A 21311-nucleotide genomic window follows, 5' to 3' on the forward strand; every position below is an offset into this window, starting at 1 on the left:
CTGCTAGAGAAAGTACTTCATTGACAGTGCAACTTGTTGAAAGGCACTGCATTAAGGCAAATCCATACAATTGTTTATCCTTGAGGACGGTTCATCAAGCACAGAACAAAGATCAAAATCTATTGTTTAGCACTCCTACAAAGCACAGTTGTATTTGCCCATTTGATTAATGTAACAGTGGGGAAAAATGTTGCCTTAGCGTATATATGGGGTATATATATTGTAAGTGTGTGTGTGTGTGTGTGTGTATTTTTGAGTGAGTGTTTGTTGTGTGCATGTGTATGTGTGTTGTGTATGTTGTACTTATGTCGGCTGTGTGCTTCTGTGTTGTGTGTTTGTGTGCATCTGTGTGGTCTATATGTGTGTCTGCTGTGTGTGTGCGCTCTCCGTGTGTTTGGGTGTATGCACACGTGTGAATGCATTACTCCGAACAAATGTAACTGGAGACAACATAAAAAAATTCTCAAAGCAGTTACCCAATTGACCTTGCATCAGACCTTTGGAATGGTGTCAAATGCAATTGCCTTCCCTCTGCAACCAACTGTAATTTTGCTGTTGGTTTGGAGAGGGTTGGGATAATGATTCAGAAAACTACTAATTATCCATGTGGGCTTTCTGCTTCACTGTGGGTAGGGCTGACTAAAAACAGGGCAGAGGAATGGTATTTCCTACTTCCTGAAGCATTGCTCCCATATCCCTGAATGGCCTTGCAGAGTATAACCCAATCCTTACATGAGCATGAGATGGTCTGACTCAGGGTGAACTGAGGTAGTAGTAATACCTTTACAGTGCCAGCGATCGGGGCTGGGGTTCGAATCCCATGCTGTCTGTAAGGAGTTTGTATGTTCTCCCCGTGTTTGCATTGGTTTTCTCCAGGGACTCCTGCTTCCTCCCACCGTTCGAAACGTGGGTTCATTGGGTGTCAATTGGGCAGCACAGAATTGTGAGCCGAAATGGCCTGTAACTATGCTTTATGTCTGTGGTATTGGCCTCCACTAGCTTTCTTCACCTCTGGCTGAAAAGGGGAGAAAATTACAAGGTATTTTGAATTAAACCTCACTATGGAATATGTTCCCTTTCATATAGTCTACATCTTTCTTTGAGGTATACAGGAGTGTTGTTCTGCACCCACTGAAGCCACCAGTATGTCAAGCATGGGCATTATTTTTAGGAATCTAAATTCATTGATATTGAGTGTCGTAAAGTTATCCAACCATGGCTCATCACAGCTTTCTCTTACCCTTCTGTTTCTCAACAACCACCCCGGCATAATTTTTCGCAGGTTAGCAATCAAGAGCGAAGACTTTGTGTGATCTCTGTTCTGTTCTCACATTCCAACTCCTCCAACCACAGAAGCCCAAAGCTACTGTGGTCACTGCTTCCCTGGGAGAGAGCTCAACAAGTACAGGACACTGAGGTCTTGGTCTGCATGACTCACGGCACACCAGGAGCGCATTGGCAGGCTGCAGCCACACCTCTTGCAGTATGTGCGAAATTAAGTCTTTTAGTCTCACACTAATCTGTTTTATCAGCTTGTGATAACTAATCAAGGAGAAACAAGACTGAAGAACAGCTTACTGCTTCAGCAGAGATTGATTTATTAGCTGCTCTTCCACAGAATCAAAACTAACATTCGGAAAAGAGAACGCAAATGAAGTGTAAAGTTAACAACTTTACATTCACCCTGGAACCGACTCCAGATCCTCTGGATAATAATCCAGCTCCAGTACCAAGTCATTGTTGGAGTGATCAATCATTCTCAAACCTTTTTCTTTCCACTCACTTACCACTTTAAGTAATCCCTAGGCCACCAATGCTCTGTGATTAGTAAAGGAGTGCTTAAGGTGGTATGTGAGTGGGAAGGGAAAATTGAGGATCACTGCTCTAGGCCCAATTGTTACTGAAATATTTTGCTTGAGAAAAATTGTCATTGCCCCATTGCCTTTGGAGTGATGAAACCGTGGACATAACGAGTCAATTAGGTACAATTAAAACAGTGGTTTTCAAACCTTTTTTTTTCCACCCACATACCACCTGAAGCACTCCCTTACTGATCACAGAGCCCCTATGGCATAGGGATTGCTTCAGGTGGTATGTGAGTGGAAAGAAACAGGTTGAGGACCACTGGTTTAGACCAAGTAGGTATGTTCTGTAGGACTATTACAAATTATATGGAGATGGGAATGTATGAATGTCTAACAGTTAAAAAATGTTCAGCTGTATTAATGACAGTGAAGAAGCATTTAAAATATTTCTACAATTCTACGCCCAATAAGAGCTTGTTGGGAGGGAGTAATAATTTATGACGTGGATTGACTCACAGGCAAAGCGTTTCTCCTCTTGAATGGACCTTTTAAAAATGTTAAGATAGTTGTTGGTTGGAAAATTGTGGGTATAACACAAACAAGTTTCTAAAGTCTATGCAGTTTTGATCTCCATATTTAAGAGAGAATATATTTGCTTTGGAAGTTTAGAGCAGATACTTTAAGTTGATTCATGGGATGTTGACGTATGAGGAAAGGCTGACCTTTGGGGACTACATGAACTGGCATGTGGAATGAAAGATGGCCTTAGAATCTGAGAGTCAAAGAGTACACAAAGGGGCCCTTTGGCCCACCCTGTCAGTGCTGACCGTGCCCATCTATTCTTATCCCTTTACCAGCATGGTCCATACCCAACTATACAATCTGATTGCCTCTTAAAGATAAAGTACCTGCTTCCACCACCTCCTCAGGCAATCCATGCAGCCATCCTCTGGGTGAAAGAAGGTTTGCCTTCTCCCCTCTAACCTTTAATTCCTCTCTTTAAATCTGTGGCCTCTGCCATTTGGAAAAGGCTTTTGCTATCTACACCATCCATACCCTCATAATTTTGTACACCCATCAGTTCAAGCCTCTGCTCCAAGGAAAACAAGCCTAGCCTGTCTGGTTCCCTGTTGAAACATGTGGGAAAGTGAGGGTGGGTGGGGTGAGGGCCAACATCAGAGGATGCTACTCCTCGTTAGGAATACAGATTTAATGGGGAAGGTTTTGAATAAGGTAAAGACCAAAAAAAAGGGGCCAATGAGTTGTGACTGCATTATCTGAGCTGTAAAGGATGGGTCAGAAAATACTTCCAGGGCAGAGAATGAAAGTATTTTGGACTATTAAGGGGTATGAGCCACCAGCAGGAGATTGTTGAGGCCACAATCTATGATATTATTGAATGACAAAGAAAAGGCATAAGGGCCAGTGGGCAATTCCTGCATATACTTTTTCTGTTCCTAGGCAACCCCAGTATTTACACTACTACTTACCAGCTGAATTACTGAAGGCCACTTGCTGGGTCCTACTTGACATAGACTATCCAGCTCCATCTGGTGAAATCTCTACATGGTTCCAATTCACACCTGACCTTGTATTAACCTGTATTCAGAGGAAGACCTGAACATTTGTCACAATGGCCAAAGCAAATGAGTGTCAGGTTATTAGTACAGAGCTTGGATTGATTCCAGGGCTTTCAACTACTGTTTTTGTCATGAATATTTTTCACATACGAGGGATGTAAGCTTTATAGGCCGAGCCAACATTTAATTGTCCATCCATGATTGTCCTTCAGAATGTGGTATTGAGCTGCCTTTTTGAATCCTTGCAGTCCTTGAGGTGTGGGAATGCCTGCTGTTCCATGAGGGGGGTTGTTTTGACCCAGCAATCTATTTCCAAGTCAGGATGGTGTGTGGCTTGGAGGGTATCTTCCATATTCCTATGCTTTGCTGCCCTTGCTGGTAGAGATTGTGGGTGTGTAAGTGCTGTCTAAGGAGTCTTGGTGAGTTGCTGCAGTGCATCCAAACTTACGCTTCTGGGCATAGTGATCTAATGGTTGTGGATGGGATCCTTTTCAAGCGGGCTGCTGTGTCCTGTATGGTGTGCAGCTTCATGGGTTTTGTTGAAACTGCATTCATCCAAACATATAGTGAGTGTTTGCCACACTGCTAAACAAGACTTGGAGAAAGTGGACAGACTTTGGGGGCAGTCTTGTGGACGTGAGCTATTCACTGCAGGATGTCTAGATTCTGATCTGCTTTTGTAGCCACAATATGTATATGACGACTCAAGTTCTGGTCAGTTATATTGATGGAGGGAGGATCCTGGAATGGAAGTGATATTGAATGTCTGGGGTGATGGTTGGATTTTCTCTTGTTGGATGCCATCATTTCCTGGCACCTGTGAGGTACGAAAGTTACTCACCACCTATCAGCCCAGGCCTGGATATTGTCCAGATCTTACTGCAGTTGGTTGTGCAGAGCTTCATCATCTAAGGATTTTTCAGCAAACATACATACAATAGACAATAGACAATAGGAGCTGGAGTAGGCCCTTTGGCCCGTCGAGCCAGCACCACCATTTTACAGATCATGGCTGATCACTACCATCAGTACCCCTTTCCAGCCTTATCCCCATAACCCTTAACTCCTTTGCCCACTAGAGTCTAATCTAACTCCCTTTTGAACATAATCAGCGAATCTACCTCTACCACCCTCTGTGGCAGAGCATTCCACAGATTCACACTTCTCTGGGTAAAAAAATGTTTTCTCATCTCCATCCTAAAGGGCCTACCCTGTATCCTAAACTATGCCCCCTAGTCCTCGTCTCCCCCATCATTGGGAACAAGTAATCAGACTTCACCTTGTCTATCCCCCTGATGATTTTGTATACCTCAATCATGTCCCCCCTCATCCTTCTAAACTCCATCGGATACAAGTCCAGATTTTCTAGCCTTTCAGCATATGTCAACCCCGCCTTCCCTGGAACTAACCTTGAAAATCTGCGCTGCACACCCTCTATAGCTAGTATGTCCTTCCTCAAAATTGGAGACCAGAACTGGACGCAATACTCCAGGTGGGGTCTCACCAGGGCCCTGTACAACTGCAGAAGGGCGTCTCTGTTCCTACACTCCAATCCCCTCTTTATGAAAGCCAACATGCTATTAGCTTACATTGACAAAGCAGGTGAAGATTGAGTGAGGCAGCATCATAAAGGGGCTCCTGTGATTGACCTCCAACAACAACCTTTCTTTATTCAAGGTGAGATTCCAACAAGCGGAGGCTTTCCACCTCATTCCCATTGACTCCTCGATGCCATGTTGCCTTGAGATCAAGGGGAATTACTCTCACCCATGTTCACTTAAAAACTAGTTCTTTAGACAGCCTGTTCACTTGAAAGGCATGATAAAAATGCAGCTACTTTCCTTTGAACTTTCAAGGTACCACAGTGGCGCAGGTAGTGGACCCACTGCCTCACAGAGACCTCGGTTCCATCCTGACCTCCAGAGCTGTATGTGTGGAGTTTGCTCGACTCCCAGATTTTCTCTGGTTGCGTCAGTTTTCTCAGGTGAATTAGCCACGGTAAACTTCCCCTGGATGTGTCGGTGAGTGGTAGAATTTGTGTGGAGTTGATGAATATCAGATTAATGTCTTCTTTCTTTGGCTTGGCTTCGTGGATGAAGATTTATGGAGGGGTAAATGTCCACGTCAGTGGCAGGCTCGTTTGTGGCTGACAAGTCCGATGCGGGACAGGCAGACACGGTTGCAGCGGTTGCAGGGGAAAATTGGTTGGTTGGGGTTGGCTTTTTTCTCCTTTGTCTTTTGTCAGTGAGGTGGGCTCTGCGGTCTTCTTCAAAGGAGGTTGCTGCCCGCCGAACTGTGAGGCGCCAAGATGCACGGTTTGAAGCGATATCAGCCCACTGGCAGTGGTCAATGGGGCAGGCACCAAGAGATTTCTTTAGGCAGTCCTTGTACCTCTTCTTTGGTTCACCTCTGTCACCGTGGCCAGTGGAGAGCTCGCCATATAACACGATCTTGGGAAGGCGATGGACCTCCATTCTGGAGACGTGACCTGCCCAGCGCAGTTGGATCTTCAGCAGCGTGGATTCGATGCTGTCGGCCTCTGCCATCTCGAGTACTTCGATGTTAGGGATGAAGTCGCTCCAATGAATGTTGAGGATGGAGCGGAGACAACGCTGGTGGAAGCGTTCTAGGAGCCGTAGGTGATGCCGGTAGAGGATCCATGATTCGGAGCTGAACAGGAGTGTGGGTATGACAACGGCTCTGTATACGCTAATCTTTGTGAGGTTTTTCAGTTGGTTGTTTTTCCAGACTCTTTTGTGTAGTCTTCCAAAGGCACTATTTGCCTTGGCGAGTCTGTTGTCTATCTCGTTGTCGATCCTTGCATCTGATGAAATGGTGCAGCCGAGATAGGTAAACTAGTTGACCGTTTTGAGTTTTGTGTGCCCGATGGAGATGTGGGGGGGCTGGTAGTCATGGTGGGGAGCTGGCTAGACCTCAGTTTTCTTCAGGCTGACTTCCAGGCCAAACATTTTGGCAGTTTCCGCAAAACAGGACGTCAAGCGCTGAAGAGCTGGCTCTGAATGGGCAACTGAAGTGGCATCGTCTGCAAAGAGTAGTTCACGGACAAGTTGCTCTTGTGTCTTGGTGTGAGCTTTCAGGCGCCTCAGATTGAAGAGACTGCCATCCGTGCGGTACCGGATGTAAGCAGCGTCTTCATTGTTGAGGTCTTTCATGTAGGATTCAGTTAAATGGGTGGTTAATGCTTGGTGCTGACTGAAGAGCCTGTTTTCATGCTGTATCTCTCCATATCCCTGAACTTAACCTAAGGGTCTTCAAGGTGATAAAATATTCCAGCTATTTCAGTACATCATCAGATAGAATTTTGTTCCCTCCTTGTCCTCGGTCCCTGCCCCAGTATGCTGTGCATCCAATTCCCCACCTGCCTATTCCACTCGCCTCCAATGCAAGAGCAGCGATTTGGTGCCTCAAAGTACAATTACAATGTTTTGTGAGTACATTTACAACATTCACAAGGCATTTGGACAGATATATGGATTGGAAGAATACAGGCATATGGGAGTAGCCCAGAGCATCAACTTCGTTGGCATGAACAAGTTGGGTTGAAAGGTCTGACGTGCTCAGCGGAATTCTATGATGCCACGAGTACCGATCAACTGCAACATCAGAGCAGTGCTGTGTTGACTCTGGGAGTAGTTCAATATCAGGCAGCGTGTCTGCTTCTGGTTGCCGTCTTATGAACTCTGCCAGAAAGCTCCCACAGGCATCAACTGAGGGCACGAAATTGTCTGGGCTACCATTCTCCACCTGGCCCCATAATCAGAAACATTTATTTTAAATTTTTTTAAAAATGTAGACATCCAGGCCCTTTCACTCTTCGAGCCTTGTGCTGCCCGATTATTACACCCAATTGACCTGTAACCTCCAGGTATGTTTTTTGAAGGGTGGGTGGAAACCGGAGCACTCAGAGGAAACCCACATGGATGCAGGGAGAACGTACAAACTCCTTACAGACAGAGTGGGATTTGAACCCCGTTATGGTCCTGATCGCTAGTGCTGTAACAGCGTTTGTTGCCCTTTAAGTTCAAGGCTTTAAAAAAAAAATCACCACTTAAGTGAGATATCCAATATAGCAACCATCCCCTGTGAAACCTTGCAATGAAATGTAGCAGTAAATCAGCCTTTCCAGGCAACGTATGTTATGTGCTGGAAGGTCCCCAAGTAACAAGAGAGGAAAAAAAAAATTGGATGTTTAACTCAGGAAGCACAGAGCTACGTTATTCGGTTCTTTCTTTGAACTGAAACTTAAATCTGTATGAAGGATTTCTTGTGAAGTTCCTTTACATAATTTAACCTCCCATAGTATTTTGAAACAGTTCATTTTTGTTAATGCTAGTGCAGAATGTGTCAAACCAGACTCACTTATTTTTAAATACACACATATAAAAAGGCATCCAACCTACTGTGGGAATTGTTGCTTCCTTTTCTTAACGAGTGAGAGAGAAAGAAAAGGTTATTTTTTTCTTCTTAAAAACAAACTTTTGTTTCTCTCTCTCTCTTTAAGACCAGGTTTGGGAGAGGTTACAACTGTGGGAGAATTTCTCTCACTTTTGACGGATGAAGTAAATACACACATCTGAGCTGCTTTGAAACCATCGTGTGGTTTTTAAGCAGAATCTTGTTCTCTTACGACCAGCGACAATCAAAAGACCAATCAGCAGATGTTGGCTATGTGGCAATGTTAAGTCATCATTTACTGTAGAGCAGCCCGATTTCCGGGAAGTGACTATAGGAGATGTTGTGAATGATGTTGCAAGGTTATGTGTACACATGTGAGAAATTCAAGTTTAGAAAGGGAGTCCCCTCTTTCCAGCACCCCCCCCCCCCACCCAACCCCGCCCCACACCACCACCACCACCACCACAACCTTTTTAAATGCTCTTTCGGGCATGCACATGATCTCTCTCAAAGCCCAAAGCCAGCGTCCTTCTGCCTCAACAGCTGAAGTCTGTGTGACATCTGTCATTTGGTGAATGGTGCTGCCAGCTATCAAAGGAACCGCTGGCTGGAGGATTTCTCCAGATAGTTGTGGCCATGCAACGATTCATGACATGCTGCGGAGTGGGTATAACTGAAATTATAATAATAATGTCCTTGAGAACTGCTGACTGGTGAAGCTAATTGAGTTGTACATTCAAAATGTGAAGTGGATATGGAGGGGGAGGGAGGGAGAGAGAGAGAGAGAGAGAGAGAGAGAGAGAGAGAGAGAGAGAGAGTGAGTATCAGTCTATTTCAACATAGACTGACGTACTGGATCTTTATAACCACATCTGGGAGTGTGTTATCAGTGCTGCTATGGGGAGGACGGGGATGTTGAAGGAAATGAAGTATCTGGTTTGTTTTGTAAGGAGAAGCAGGAATGCAGGTCCACTCTCCCAATAGTAAACAAATGGGGCATTGTGTCCCTCATTACAGGATGTCCTTCCTCCAGCCCAATGACAGAGTCAATAGGAGGACGAGATTGACGTAGGGCTCCAGCACTGTGGATAAAATCGCTTCTAACTCTCCACTGCCCCACAGGGGCACCTCTGCAGTGATCTGTTTATCTGACCAGGTTAGCATTCTTTACCATTTCTTCCTTACACCCGCTTCCCTTTTCAGTCTTCCTCTCTTAGTAAACAAGAATTTTATAATTACATTTTCTTGAATATTCTGCTTTTGTCTCAAAACAATTTCTTACATTTATGCTGCTAACTTCAGAAAAGCAACTAGGATGGTTTACAATTTGTGTTGCAGCCAATTCTTTCGTTTCCAGCAGTTACGCAGTTGCCTTCCTATTTCCAAATAATTTCTGGTAGTTATCGTGAGGCAAATGTGTTCACTTCACTTATGCTGGCATTTCGAGAGTTAAGACCAGGAAATTAATTAGAAGGAAAAGAAGTTGAGGGTGTTTACTTTGGCTGTTTTGAATGTTTCTCAGTCAGGAAAGAAATTGTCCAGTGAAAGGAACTCAATCATATGCCTAGTTGGTGTGTCGATTTATTTATGTTGAGGGGTATGGGATCTGGATAAGGAACCTGCTCAGTTTGAACTGTTTGGCTCTTCTTTTCAAACACGTATAAAGGACCAGAGGAAGCTGCCTTTTAGATGAACTTGCCATTGGCTGCCACACTGTTGATGTATGCCCAGGTAAAGATCCCGCCCTACAGTTGGCAGGTTTTGATAGAGAGCTTTTGGTATGTGAATCATCAGATTATTAATAGGAAACTTGAAAGAGGGAGGAGAAAGGAAGAGAATCTTTGGCTTGTACTCACTGAAAGTTTCACTGCAACAATCAACCCTTCAGTATTCGCAAGAGGCATGAGCTCAGCACCTGTTAAAGGATCACTGCAGTCCGACATCTACAATTGGGTTTGTCTTCCAGCACAAAGCTGACAGTACCTGTGAGTACTTTAAGTAAATGATTAAGGCACCAATTGTATGATTCCACAATTCACTTTCTGTTCTAGTTTCCTACTTTCCTTTTAACATAATTTCCCTATTTCTGCTGTCTTGTCTGCCTGCTTAATACTCCTGTATCTTATTTGTCCACTTCTCTCCTCCCTCCCTCTTTTATCTACTTTATTACTTGTTTTTAAATGCTCTCTGATGGATTTCAGTGCAGTGGAGAAATGTACCTTTGTAGAATTTTACTCGAGTTTTGAAGTAAGAGATGTGTGAAGTATTTCACATTGCACCTGGCAAAAGCAAAATGCGTCTTGTAACAACTCATCACTCGAGAGTATAATGTGTTCCTTGGCAAGGCAGGAAACTTGCTACTCGGTCATAAAACTTGCGAGTCGTGTCTTCTGATTTACTTTCTATCTCTGGACAGCAGTGTTGACTGTCTGTGATTCCTGGGGCAATCTCTGCCGGTGTGGTGAAGCTGCCAGCACTCCTATCTACTCCAGAGGATGTGGAAACGTCACAGCAGCTTGTTTTTTTTGGGATATTGTTCGCTCCTGAATAGTGCTGGGAAAATTTGAGCTTCCCCATTTGGAAGGAGCAGCCGGTTCCGCTCCTGCCTTCCACTGTTCCATATTTAACCTGCCGACGCAGTCAACAGCTCTTTCCTCTTCCTTTGCTTGTTTGTGACACGTTCTGAAGTAGCTTTTCCACAGCCCAGATTCCCCACCCCCTACCCATCACCACGCCAGGACCACCTCCTGCTAGAATGCCTGTTCATGACCTGACATGCACTTGGAATTGCGGAGAATGACTTCCTGTGCTTCTGACCAGTCCTCGTTTTGGGGGTGAGGAGAGGTGGAGTTAAGGAGGGGAGAGGACAGCAGCAGTATCAGAGACAGGGAGTTATTTACATCCTTCTATTACCTTTGAAGCCTTTCAACTTTCTTGAATTGACTCTACACTGTGTCCAGGACTTCAGGCGACCAAGCATGTTCAAAAAAAGCTGCTTTGATGATTGCTTAAGAACTTTCAACAACTAAACTGATGGCAAAAGTACCACAGACTGATCTATTAGTCACACAGCGTCTCAGAAAAAACCACAGAATGTGGACCATTGAATTTAAACATGTTTTTTTTTTCTTCTCTCACCCATCGATCCCATCAATCTGCCTCCTCCCCCTGCACTATGTCTAGGTTTCCACAGCAAGTAGCTTGCCCCATCACATCTGAAGACTGAGGAAAGAAGAATCAGAGTGCGTGTGAGCGCGTGTGTGTGTGCAGTGTGTGTGCGTGAGAACGTGCGCTGTGTGCGCACGTCTGTGTGCGGAAGTGATGAAAATGGACATGGAGGATGTGGATCTAACCGAATGTACAGAGGCAGAGTTTGAAGAGAACTGCACGTATATTGTAAATGACCAGACCTGGGACCCCACCACTGACAACAACCTAAATCATGCTCAAGCAACTCTGCCACGGAACCTGAAGTTCAAGTATGCACATGGCTCAAGTGAGGTAAGGATGCCAATGTTTGTCCTCCTGTTTCAAGCCTCCTCGAAGCTAACTGCGGTTCATTGTTAAAAGTCAGTGCCTTCCCTCTCTCTCCCTGTCCTTACAGAACCATCTGTAGGTTTTCAGAAATGTTATTGCCCTCAATTCAAATATGAAGAAACCATTCAGATTACTGAGTGAACAGTGAAGCACAGACACTACCTCACTTACCTTTTTCTTTTTCTTGCACTATTTCATTTATTTTGAAATGTGGTTTATATAAACGTTTGTACCGTGAATGCTGCAGCAAAACAATGAATTTTGATTGTGATTTCAATAGAAAACATTGTCGGAAGTCATGGAAAAGTTACAAAAGTTCATTGGCACTGTTGGTTGGAGAAATCGATCCACACAGGGAATTTTCAACTTTTTTTAAAAAAGAGCAGCCCCTGCCTGCTAGAACCTCTCATTAATTTAAAACTTCACTGCATTAATTCAGTGATATGTTAACACAATGCATTTTTTAAACATCATGCTCAAGTAGTTTCTGGGTGGCCACTAAGTGCTTTGCCTCATTAATCTATGTCAAGCAACTAACTTGTTTTATATGAAATTAATTGGGCAAGATTAGATGTGTTTCTGTCGTACACCATAGCAGTGAGGACTGAGTGTGTTTGAAAGAAGGTTCCATGAATATAGGTATGATTATTGTAAATTTTGTTTCCAATCTCACCTGTGTAGGTTGTAGCCATTCAAAGCAAAGTCTGTTACTGTGAATAATGGTGCCTTATACCATCTGACAGTAGAACTGTGCTTATGTCTTTGTATGTGAAACATAGGTAAATACTCCACTTGTAATATTTGATAACAGGCTTTGAATGTGTCACTGTATATAAGAAACATGATAAACCAAAGTGTATATTTATATAGACCAGTAGGTGGTGCACGTAGGAAATAGTAAAATATGATGTATGTAGCAACAGAATATAATATTATTCGAAAAAAGGGAGATGCTTAACTACACTTTTGTGGAGATAAACCAGATACTAGACATTGAGGGAGCACTGAAGAGATGTTGTTTTTATTTAATAGCAAAAGACATTGATAGGGAGAATAGGAAACAGCCATTTCCTCTCGTTGAAATTTGGAGACAAGTGAGTGTCCGTTTAAAATAGAATGGGGGGAGGGACTTGGAGTAAGACAGAGAGTTGCTCGAAAACAGAATGTGTGGCTGACACAGACTGTAACATCAGACAATGCGCTGAAAGCAGAGGATGAGGTTAGTTAGAGTCGCTCCTGCAAGGAGTTGAAGCTCACTGTGGCCCAAAGAGTTCCCTGTCGTTCGGTTCAACTATGCACATAGTGGTGGGTGACATTTGATGCTTTCAGGGTGTGATGAATGGCACAGTATTGCAGCATTAGAGACCCAGGTTCAACCCTGACCTCAGGTGGCAGTCTACGTGGAGTTTCCACACTCTCTCTATGGCTGCACATGGGGTTCCTTTCATGTCCCAAAGTTATGGAGGTTAATTGGCCACTCTAAATTGCTGCGATTGAGTGGGTAAGTGATAGAATCTGGGAGAGAAATGAGGGGGAGGGGAGGGGAATGGCTTGATGAGAATTAAGATAATGGTTGACAACCATCATGTATTCTGAGGGCTGAAGTTTCTGTGCTGTATCTTGTTAAGGACTTGAAATAATCCATACAATTAATGGTACGTTGCCCCGTTGGTCATCAAAAGCTGAACAACATCCTTGATTTCCACAGTTTACATGAAGTGTCACTCAGCCCCTTCAGCATTCGCAGGAAGTGTGGAAAGAGCGGAGACATTAAACCAGGCTGATTTATCAGGGAAAGCAATGGGTCAGCGCTGCATTGTACTTATCTCCTATCAGCCTCACAACTTCACACCCAAAAAAGCAGGGATCACTCCTGAAGTGGGTGGGTGCATACTGTGGGTCTGATACAAACTCACGAGGCAGGTCATGATTTATTTCTGAAAATAGTTCATGTAAAATGGAATTTAGTCGATTGAGGATTATCTCCCTCTTGCGAATTTGATTACCACTGTTACAAGTTCATTTCCTAGCACTGCTTTATACTCTATTCAGCAGAGATTAGCCTCTTATTTTACCAGAAAACCTGGCTGGTGTCTGGGTCTTTCTGCAGGTAATGGGTTCTGCTGACAGTTTGTGCAACTGTCACATGATATGTGGCAAAATGAGAACCATCCGATGCTCCATGCCACCTCTTTGGATTCAGAGCAAGCTCTGACATTATTCTTAGCCATCAGTCTCATTCAGGAAACAGAGTGGAGTTATAGCCATGGGATTTGAATGTCTGGAAACAGAATCAAACTGTTTTGTTTACAAACTCACTTTATGGTGCAGATTTACTGTCATTGAGCGTAAATTGCAACTCGGAAATTGACCCTTCCACCCACCGAGTCCATTCACTGACCATGAAGCATGCTACACATCCTATTTTATTCTCCCCACATTCCCATCTATTCTCCCCACACTCTTCCATTCATTTACAAATGAGGGGCAACTTACTGCAGCTGATTTACCTGCCAACCCACACTCCACTGGGAATCAGGAATCGGCGGGTGAAACCCATGGTCATCACAGGGAGATTGGTCAAGTTCCCCGTGCAGAGTGTCAGCGGCTGGAAGTGAATCCTGCAGCTGTGAGAGTGCAGCCCGACCAGCTGTGCAGCCCTTCTCAAATTCTTCAACTTCCTCCGAGCTTCACAGGACCATGTAACAGAAATATCCAGAATACTTGATAGTAAATTAGAGTATAAGACAAGACACGGGAATGGCAGGGATTCAGCCCACCACGTCTACTGAACCTGCAATAAAAATAAGGCTGATCTTTCACTTCAGTGCCACTTTCCTGCACCATCCCCATATTCCTTAATGCCCAATAATGTATCAAGCGATAAGCCATCTACTTTGAGCTTGAATCACCGAGTCTTCACTACTCCCTTAGACAGAGAATTCTAAATACTCTCCTTCCCTTCGATAAAGGCCTAAATCTCTGGACTGCAACGTTTGACCCAGCAAGACAAAGCATGAACCCAGCATCAACCCTATTACATACAAATCTTTCTGCTTCTAATCAACATCCCCAAAGCTAAATGAATGCATCGAGTGGGATTGCTGAGGGTGTAGGGAGATTCAGTAGTCATCCAGTGCAATTTAGATTATTAATCTATCTCAGTTTTATCTTAATTCTGTGGATTGGATGTTACATGACTTGTCAACTGTACCTAAAAGAAAGTTTGAAAACATTTCATTCAATTTCCAGGCATCCACGTTCTAAGGATATAATTCCAAACCATTTGTTGGACAAGAATGAAGAGTCAGAATATCGAATAAGGTTACTGGGAGAATTAAATTTTTAAAAAATATTTAACGATTCAACATGATAGAAGACCCATGAAATTACACCCAACCCCCATACATTTTGGAAGGTGAGGGGAAACCGGAGCAGCAGAAGAAAAACCCATGCGGGTCACGGGGAGAATTCCTTACAGACAGCACCGGATTCGAACCCGGGTCACTGGTGCTGTAATAACTTTGCGCTAACCAAGCTGCCCAAAAAGGAAAGGAAGTCACTAGAGCGAATGAGGTATCAATTAAGGCAATCGGAGTAAAAGGGAACTTTAAACATATAATGGATGTTGCCCTTTCACACTATGTGACACTTACCAAAATGGACAACAACCAAAGCTTTCTCGTCAGTCATAGGGAGAAGTTCTACCTCCTCTTTCCTTACACCCTCCTCAGCGTGGGTGAAGGTGCTCTCATAAACAAAACAAAAAGTGAAAAACCATTCTGGTTTCTGATCTCAAAATAACACCCATATAATTTAAAAGTGGTCTTTTAAACAGACTGCAATTTTTTTTTAAAAAAACATACTTGCACGTCCCAAGTGTGCATACTGCAGACTTTTAATTAATAACTTAGAATCTGTTCGCAATGTAAATAATTAAAGTAAATTGAGTTAATGAAGATGTGGCAGAGGTGTTCTTCTGTTTTTTGTCTGTGAGGCAGACGCAGGCAGGATGACCCACCCCACTGACAGAGATAGATGGTCCACACCAGGAGTTGGGGTCAGGGTTACCATAAACCACCAAGAGAAATGGCTTCTGCAGTGGAGATGGGGGTGGAGGGGCAGGTTCGTTTGGGTGATATGAAGCATGAAAGCATTGAAGCTTTCTACCTGCTATCCTTAGCTTGTTTATGCATAGCAGATGGCAGGCTGATTCATTGGGATCTGTGGTCACTGGCCTCGGACTTTTTGCGCAGGTCCACTGGGGAGCCATTGAACTTAAACAGCCGACTTCCTCCTGCTCTACTAGCGTAATGTTTGGAAAAGAAAGGAGGGGATAGAAACATTGAAAATAGGTGCAGAAGGCCATTCAACCCTTCAAGCCTGCTCCTCCATTCAGTATGATTATGGTTGATCATACAAGCTCAGCGGCCTATCCATGCTTTCTCTCCTTATCTCTTGATTCCTTGAGTCACAAGGGCCACAACCAACTCCCGTTTGAATATATGTAAAGGGATCAATATATCTAACTGACCTTAATAGCAGTCTGTGACAGAGAGCTCCAACATGTTTTGAGTCCATCAACTGAAACATGTCAATTTTGCATTCAGGAAAGAATTTGAAACTGGCCCCGGCACCTTGTATAAATTTACACAATTACAGAGGGCATTGTGCTTGAAGTGGGGATCAGCCGATCTTACCTCCAGTGACAAAGAAGGAGGCCGTTTGTCTCATTTTGTCCATGCCTGCTCCCACAAGAACAATCCCACAAGTCCCATTACCTTTCTCTTATTGCCTGTACCCTTGCTACTTATTCCCTCTCACACATCCCCGTTGCTTTCCCTTTGCTAATCTTTGCCATTAACCTTATCTATGGGTAGTTTACAGTGGACAATTAACTTCTCAGGCAACGTGTCTCTAAGATGGAAGAGAATGCAGCATCCAAATGAAGCCTGTCTGTTCATGGAAAGGACATACAAAATCCACACTGATAGCACGAGGTCAGGGTGTAACCTGGATCCATCACCCCATCCCCTTATAGTATTCTGCATACTGATGACTGGATGGATTCCTCCCACACACTCTTGGTAGAATCTGGGGGGGAGTTATTGGGAAAAGGGAAAGAATTTAAAAAATGGATATAATGTCCATGAATTTTTTGAATTTTTGATGGCCAGCACAGACTGAGTGGAGCAAGGAGCAATATCTGCTTTGCACAATTCTCTTGGAGGTTTCACAACTGCCCTGGAGACCAGGAACCAAGGGTCGGGTTTGAAGCCTTGATTCTGAAGCACACTGTGGGGCTGAGGATGGTATTGTTGGGACACTGTGCTGGTAGACCTGGTGCCCCACAGTACCAGGGACCTGGGTTCAGTCCTCCGTAGAGTGTGCATTCCCCCTGTGGCCACATGGGGTTCCTCCAGATGCTCCAGTTATCTCCCTCGTCCCAAGGACAATCGAATCGGTAGGTTAATCGGCTGAGGTAAATTGCCTGTAATGTGAGTGGTAGAATCTGAGTTGATGGGAAGGCGGGGATTTCTGTAGGATCAGTGCAAATGAGTGCCAGATGGTTTGGCAAGGATCTGAAGGACCTCTTACCATGCTGTATGACCTCCCCCACCCCCCCCCCCCCCCCCCCACCATATGACTCATTTGATTCCTTCATTAAAAAAGTCATCAGCACAATGTATCAGGGGCTGCTGGAGGTAACTACCAGGGCTGAACAAAGGGAAGTCCATTGGTCTAACAGCAAGGAGAGAGGTAGGGAACAGTCATAAGGAGGGAGTTATCCCAGCAGCACTCAGTGGGAGAAAGCCCTGTGCTTGAACAACTGTTCGGCAAGTGATAAGCGCTGCAGCATACTTTCCCATCTAATTGAAGCAACCTAAGCACAGTGATAGTACCAAGTGTAAATCAAATTTATCTCTGCGCGGCCCAACTTCATACAGGGTTTCAGATTCGGTTTCTGGAGTGATTTTTAGAATATGTCTTTCCCCCAGTCATAGACAGGTGCCAATATATATATTTAAAAAATCCCCATGTAGCTATGTAGCAAAGTTGATGGTTAAAAAAAACCTTCTTAAGAACACCCACAGTGACTTTCTTGTCAGACTCTGAGGGACATGGGGTTTGGAGGTCCCTGTCTGCATTACTCTGATGGGACCACGTGATTTTGCAAAGGAAGAAGGTTGACTAAGCATTTTGAGCAGTGCTGAGGCGAGCACTTGCATCAGGATGGGCTGTGAGGAAGATTCTGCAACCAGATGCACAGGCAGGAACCCACAATGTGGAAGTAAAACTTCAGCTGGCCTGGCTCATCTCAACAATGCTTAGCCCTGATAAAGGTGCTGGCATGATGTCACAGACTGCTCCGCTTTGGAGGGCCCTGTGATGTAAGCCTTGTGGAGGTGAGCAGAGACAAGCAGCACCAGGGCAGGTGTGTGTCCTTTGCACTCGCGGACCCTGGGCAAGTGCCGTTGTTTACACTGGCAATCGGAGGTCAGAGCAGACTAGCGTCTGTTTCAATCTATTCAGTGAGTGTACATGGAGCAGGGCTCATGCCTGGAGCAGAGCTGATTGCCCTCCCTTTCCCTTCAGGCTGTTTTCATTCTGGCAGCACAGGGTGTTGCCTCCAGGAGAGAGTAAACAGGAGCTGCTGCTTATGGTAAAGTGTGTGCACCTGTTCTTAGACACCGTAGTTTAAATTTAAATTAGATGTATTGTGCGGCACCAGGACCTTCTGGCCCACGAACCCATGCCGCCCAACTTCACCCAATTAACCCACAACCCTGTACATTTTGGAGGGTGGGAGGAAACAAAATTACCCGGGAAAAACCCAGGCGGATACGAGGAGAATATACAAACTCTTTGCAGACAATATTGGATTCAAACCCAGGTCACTGGCACTGTAATAGCATTGTGCAAACACTATACTACCTGTCTTCCCCTAATCAGTGGAAAAGAATGCACCAGGAATCCTCCACCCTCTGCCCCTTTCTTCCTTTTTATGTGAGAGCAGCCCCAAGATTGTCAGGCTCTGTCGAATGTGTGCAGAAGTTTCAAAGTAACTGCATTTAGAGGGCTAATTCAAACATTTATTCATGTAGTGCTCATACTCGCACCTGCACATGGCATTTGATTTTGTGGAAATGGAGCCCAGATATTCAGCTCGGATCTCTGCAGAGTAATATGTCCAATAGGCTGTGCTACACTATAGGTAGGAATTCTGTAACATGGTTGATAGCTCAGCAATATGGATTGCAGTCCAGATATTCTTGGGTTGGGAGGATTAAAGGCAAAAATAGCATTCAGTGCATTCTGCCCAATATTATGGCAGTCTAGAGAATAAAACAATTGGGTGGACTTCCTCACAACTGCAAACCATTGTGAAACCAAATTTCCTCCCCTACAAAGGCCGCAGATCAACCAATACACCAGGAACAGGAAAATCTACTCCAAGATCTTATATTTATTGTTGAACCCTGTAAACAAGTAATGATAGAAGGCTAAAATACCGAATGTACTACTTTATATCAACAGCTGAGTTTCAAATCTGTGTCATGATGTTCCATTACTTTGGAGATCACCTAATATCTCCTCGATGTTTTCTGCTCTACTGGATTTGCTTCTCCCTTCATCTACTCCGATATCCTCACCTTTAATTAAATAAGTGGACACTACCTCAGTCTCAATATAACCGTAAAACCCTATGGAAGGCCAAGAGACAAACATTCAAACAGATCTGCCCCATTTAGATCTCCAGACTGATCAGTCGTCTTTGTTTCATTGAGTGGGGTCAACAGGGCTAAGGAGAAATTGAAAGCATTTGCAGGTGACAGGAATGATCTGGGTGGTTCATCTTTCAAGGTTGAAAAATTAAAAGGAAAATGTGCATTTATACACAGCATCACACCACCGCACAATGTCTTCCAACCAGAGCCTTGCTTTTGGAGGGTTACCATTCCCAATGTGCTTGGTGCAGTAATGGGAAAAACCTGCAGGAACCCCAGAGCCAGTTGGCAGTAACAATCAGCTCTGGTGCTAACTCCAGTTGGAAGCTGAAATCAAACTGATGGGAAAAATAAGGTTCAGAGGCCAATGGAGCATATTATGCTTATATGATAATTCCCACTTCACCCCACTGTTTTTTTCTCTTGCCCAATCCTTTTACACACATCAATAAAAAAAGCAAAGGAAATCTTTTTTCAGAATGAGCATTTTACTGTGTACAATATATGGCAAGCATCTTGCAATGGTCCAATGGTCTGTGCAGGGAACTGATTCTAAAATGGTAGCTGTGGGGAGCATGTCACGTATCATCTTAAAAAGAAAATGGAAAAGCAGAGTATCAACAAATGCTTTGTGCATTTTAATCAAGGCAATATCCTTTTGCTTATTGATACGTGGCATTGTGTCCGCAGGTGATTGGAGTTATGAGTGCAGAATACATCCCGAAAGGGACCCGATTTGGGCCACTGGTGGGTGAAATCTATACCAACGAAACAGTCCCAAAGGATGCAAACAGAAAGTACTTTTGGAGGGTAAGTTGGAAAAAAAAATCTATGATGCAATTGTAAGTTCACCAAATGAATACACTGAAAAGCTTTATCACTTCCTGTTTTAGATCTGTGTACGTATCTGGGCTAGAGGAATTCCTGTGAAGTCCAATATGTGTATAAAGTAGGAGTTAATGCAGAAAATTGGCTGAGTAAATGTCTGAAACTCAGAGGCTGGGAATGCTGAGGGTGACATTTTGGTTGAAAATGAACTAATTCTAATATTCTTGGCCTGGAGGATGGTATTACCTGGAGAAAGAAATGATTGAGCTCTTGCTTGGGGGCACATCAAATGTGCATTTTGACCAAGAATTAATTAGAACTAGTTCATGCAAAAATCCTGGCTTTCATTCACCTTTTCCTTCCCTGAAAACTTTCAATGAGGAAGGAAGGGTGAGACATAGCGGTTAACAAGGATATAGAATGTGTTTGGTTTATCCTCAGTGTTTTGCACATATTATTATCTTTTATCTGTTGCATTTACCTTTTGACTAAGATTTCGGAGAAAGGAAACTCACTCCTTTGGCCATCTGCTGATAAAAGACACATGCCAAGAGATCTAGGTGTCTCTTCCTTTCCCCTCAACTCCTTGCTCCTGCAGCAATGAGGAAAACAGAACCACCAAGTCGCCACGTCCAGTCGTAAAGAGCAATTTCGCTTCTGCGCTCAAGGGATGGACTTTCCAGTATCCACATACAAAGCCTGTGAAATTGCCAAATCCTAGATAAGCCCCACAATGTTTCTGTCACTGCCACGCATGAGACTACAGAAGAGAGAAACTCAGCGGACCGAGCAACATCAATGGGAGAAAAAGAATGGTCAGCATTTCAGGTTGGAACCCTTCTTCCTATCTTTGAGGAAGGGCTCTGAACCAAAACGTTCTTTCTCTCCTAATGATGGTGCTCGTCTTGCTGAGATCCTCCAGCTCTCTTCCCTGTCTTAATTTCATTGTAATTCCCATAAAAGAAAAGGTTAGCCTGAGTTTCCAAGATTCACGGATCATCTTTTTAACGTGATGCCGGCTCTGGGCAGTGTTGTTAGCATATCAGTTACCGCAGTGCCATTACAGCGCCAGCGACCCGGGTTCACATCTGGCGTTTCTACGTTCTCCCCGTGTCCATGTGAGTTTTCTCCAGATGCTCCGGTTTCCTCCCACCCTTCAAAACATTTGGGGGTCGTATTTTAATTGGGATGCACTGGCTCGTGGGCCAGAAGGGCCTGTTACCGTGCTGTATTTAATTTAAAATGTAACCTTTTAAAGGCAAATTTGAGAGCATGTTAGAGGTCCCAACTTTACATTAAACTCAATAGGGTAACATTGCACAGCTATAGTTGATGAAAATGATTACTACAAAGAATAGTTGTCGTTAATATGTAAAAATAGCGTGAGATTTTATTACACTGCCATGGCAGAACCA

At 43.9% G+C, this 21311-nt stretch overlaps 1 protein-coding gene across 6 annotated transcripts in view; it reads left to right on the forward strand.

Annotated features, from left to right (window-relative positions):
* Positions 1–21311, forward strand: part of prdm1a (PR domain containing 1a, with ZNF domain) — a 111206-nt gene that overhangs the window by 67318 nt on the left and 22577 nt on the right. For 2 of the 6 annotated variants that reach the window (XM_069887467.1, XM_069887468.1), the window contains 2 exons: positions 10985–11302; positions 19759–19878. In XM_069887467.1, the coding sequence (XP_069743568.1) occupies positions 11123–11302; positions 19759–19878 (300 nt within the window). In that variant the 5' untranslated portion in view covers positions 10985–11122. The other 4 variants (XM_069887472.1, XM_069887471.1, XM_069887469.1 and 1 more) reach the window with 4 other exon arrangements.

Source organism: Narcine bancroftii, chromosome 6, assembly GCF_036971445.1.
Source record: "Narcine bancroftii isolate sNarBan1 chromosome 6, sNarBan1.hap1, whole genome shotgun sequence".
Classification (NCBI taxonomy): domain Eukaryota; kingdom Metazoa; phylum Chordata; class Chondrichthyes; order Torpediniformes; family Narcinidae; genus Narcine; species Narcine bancroftii.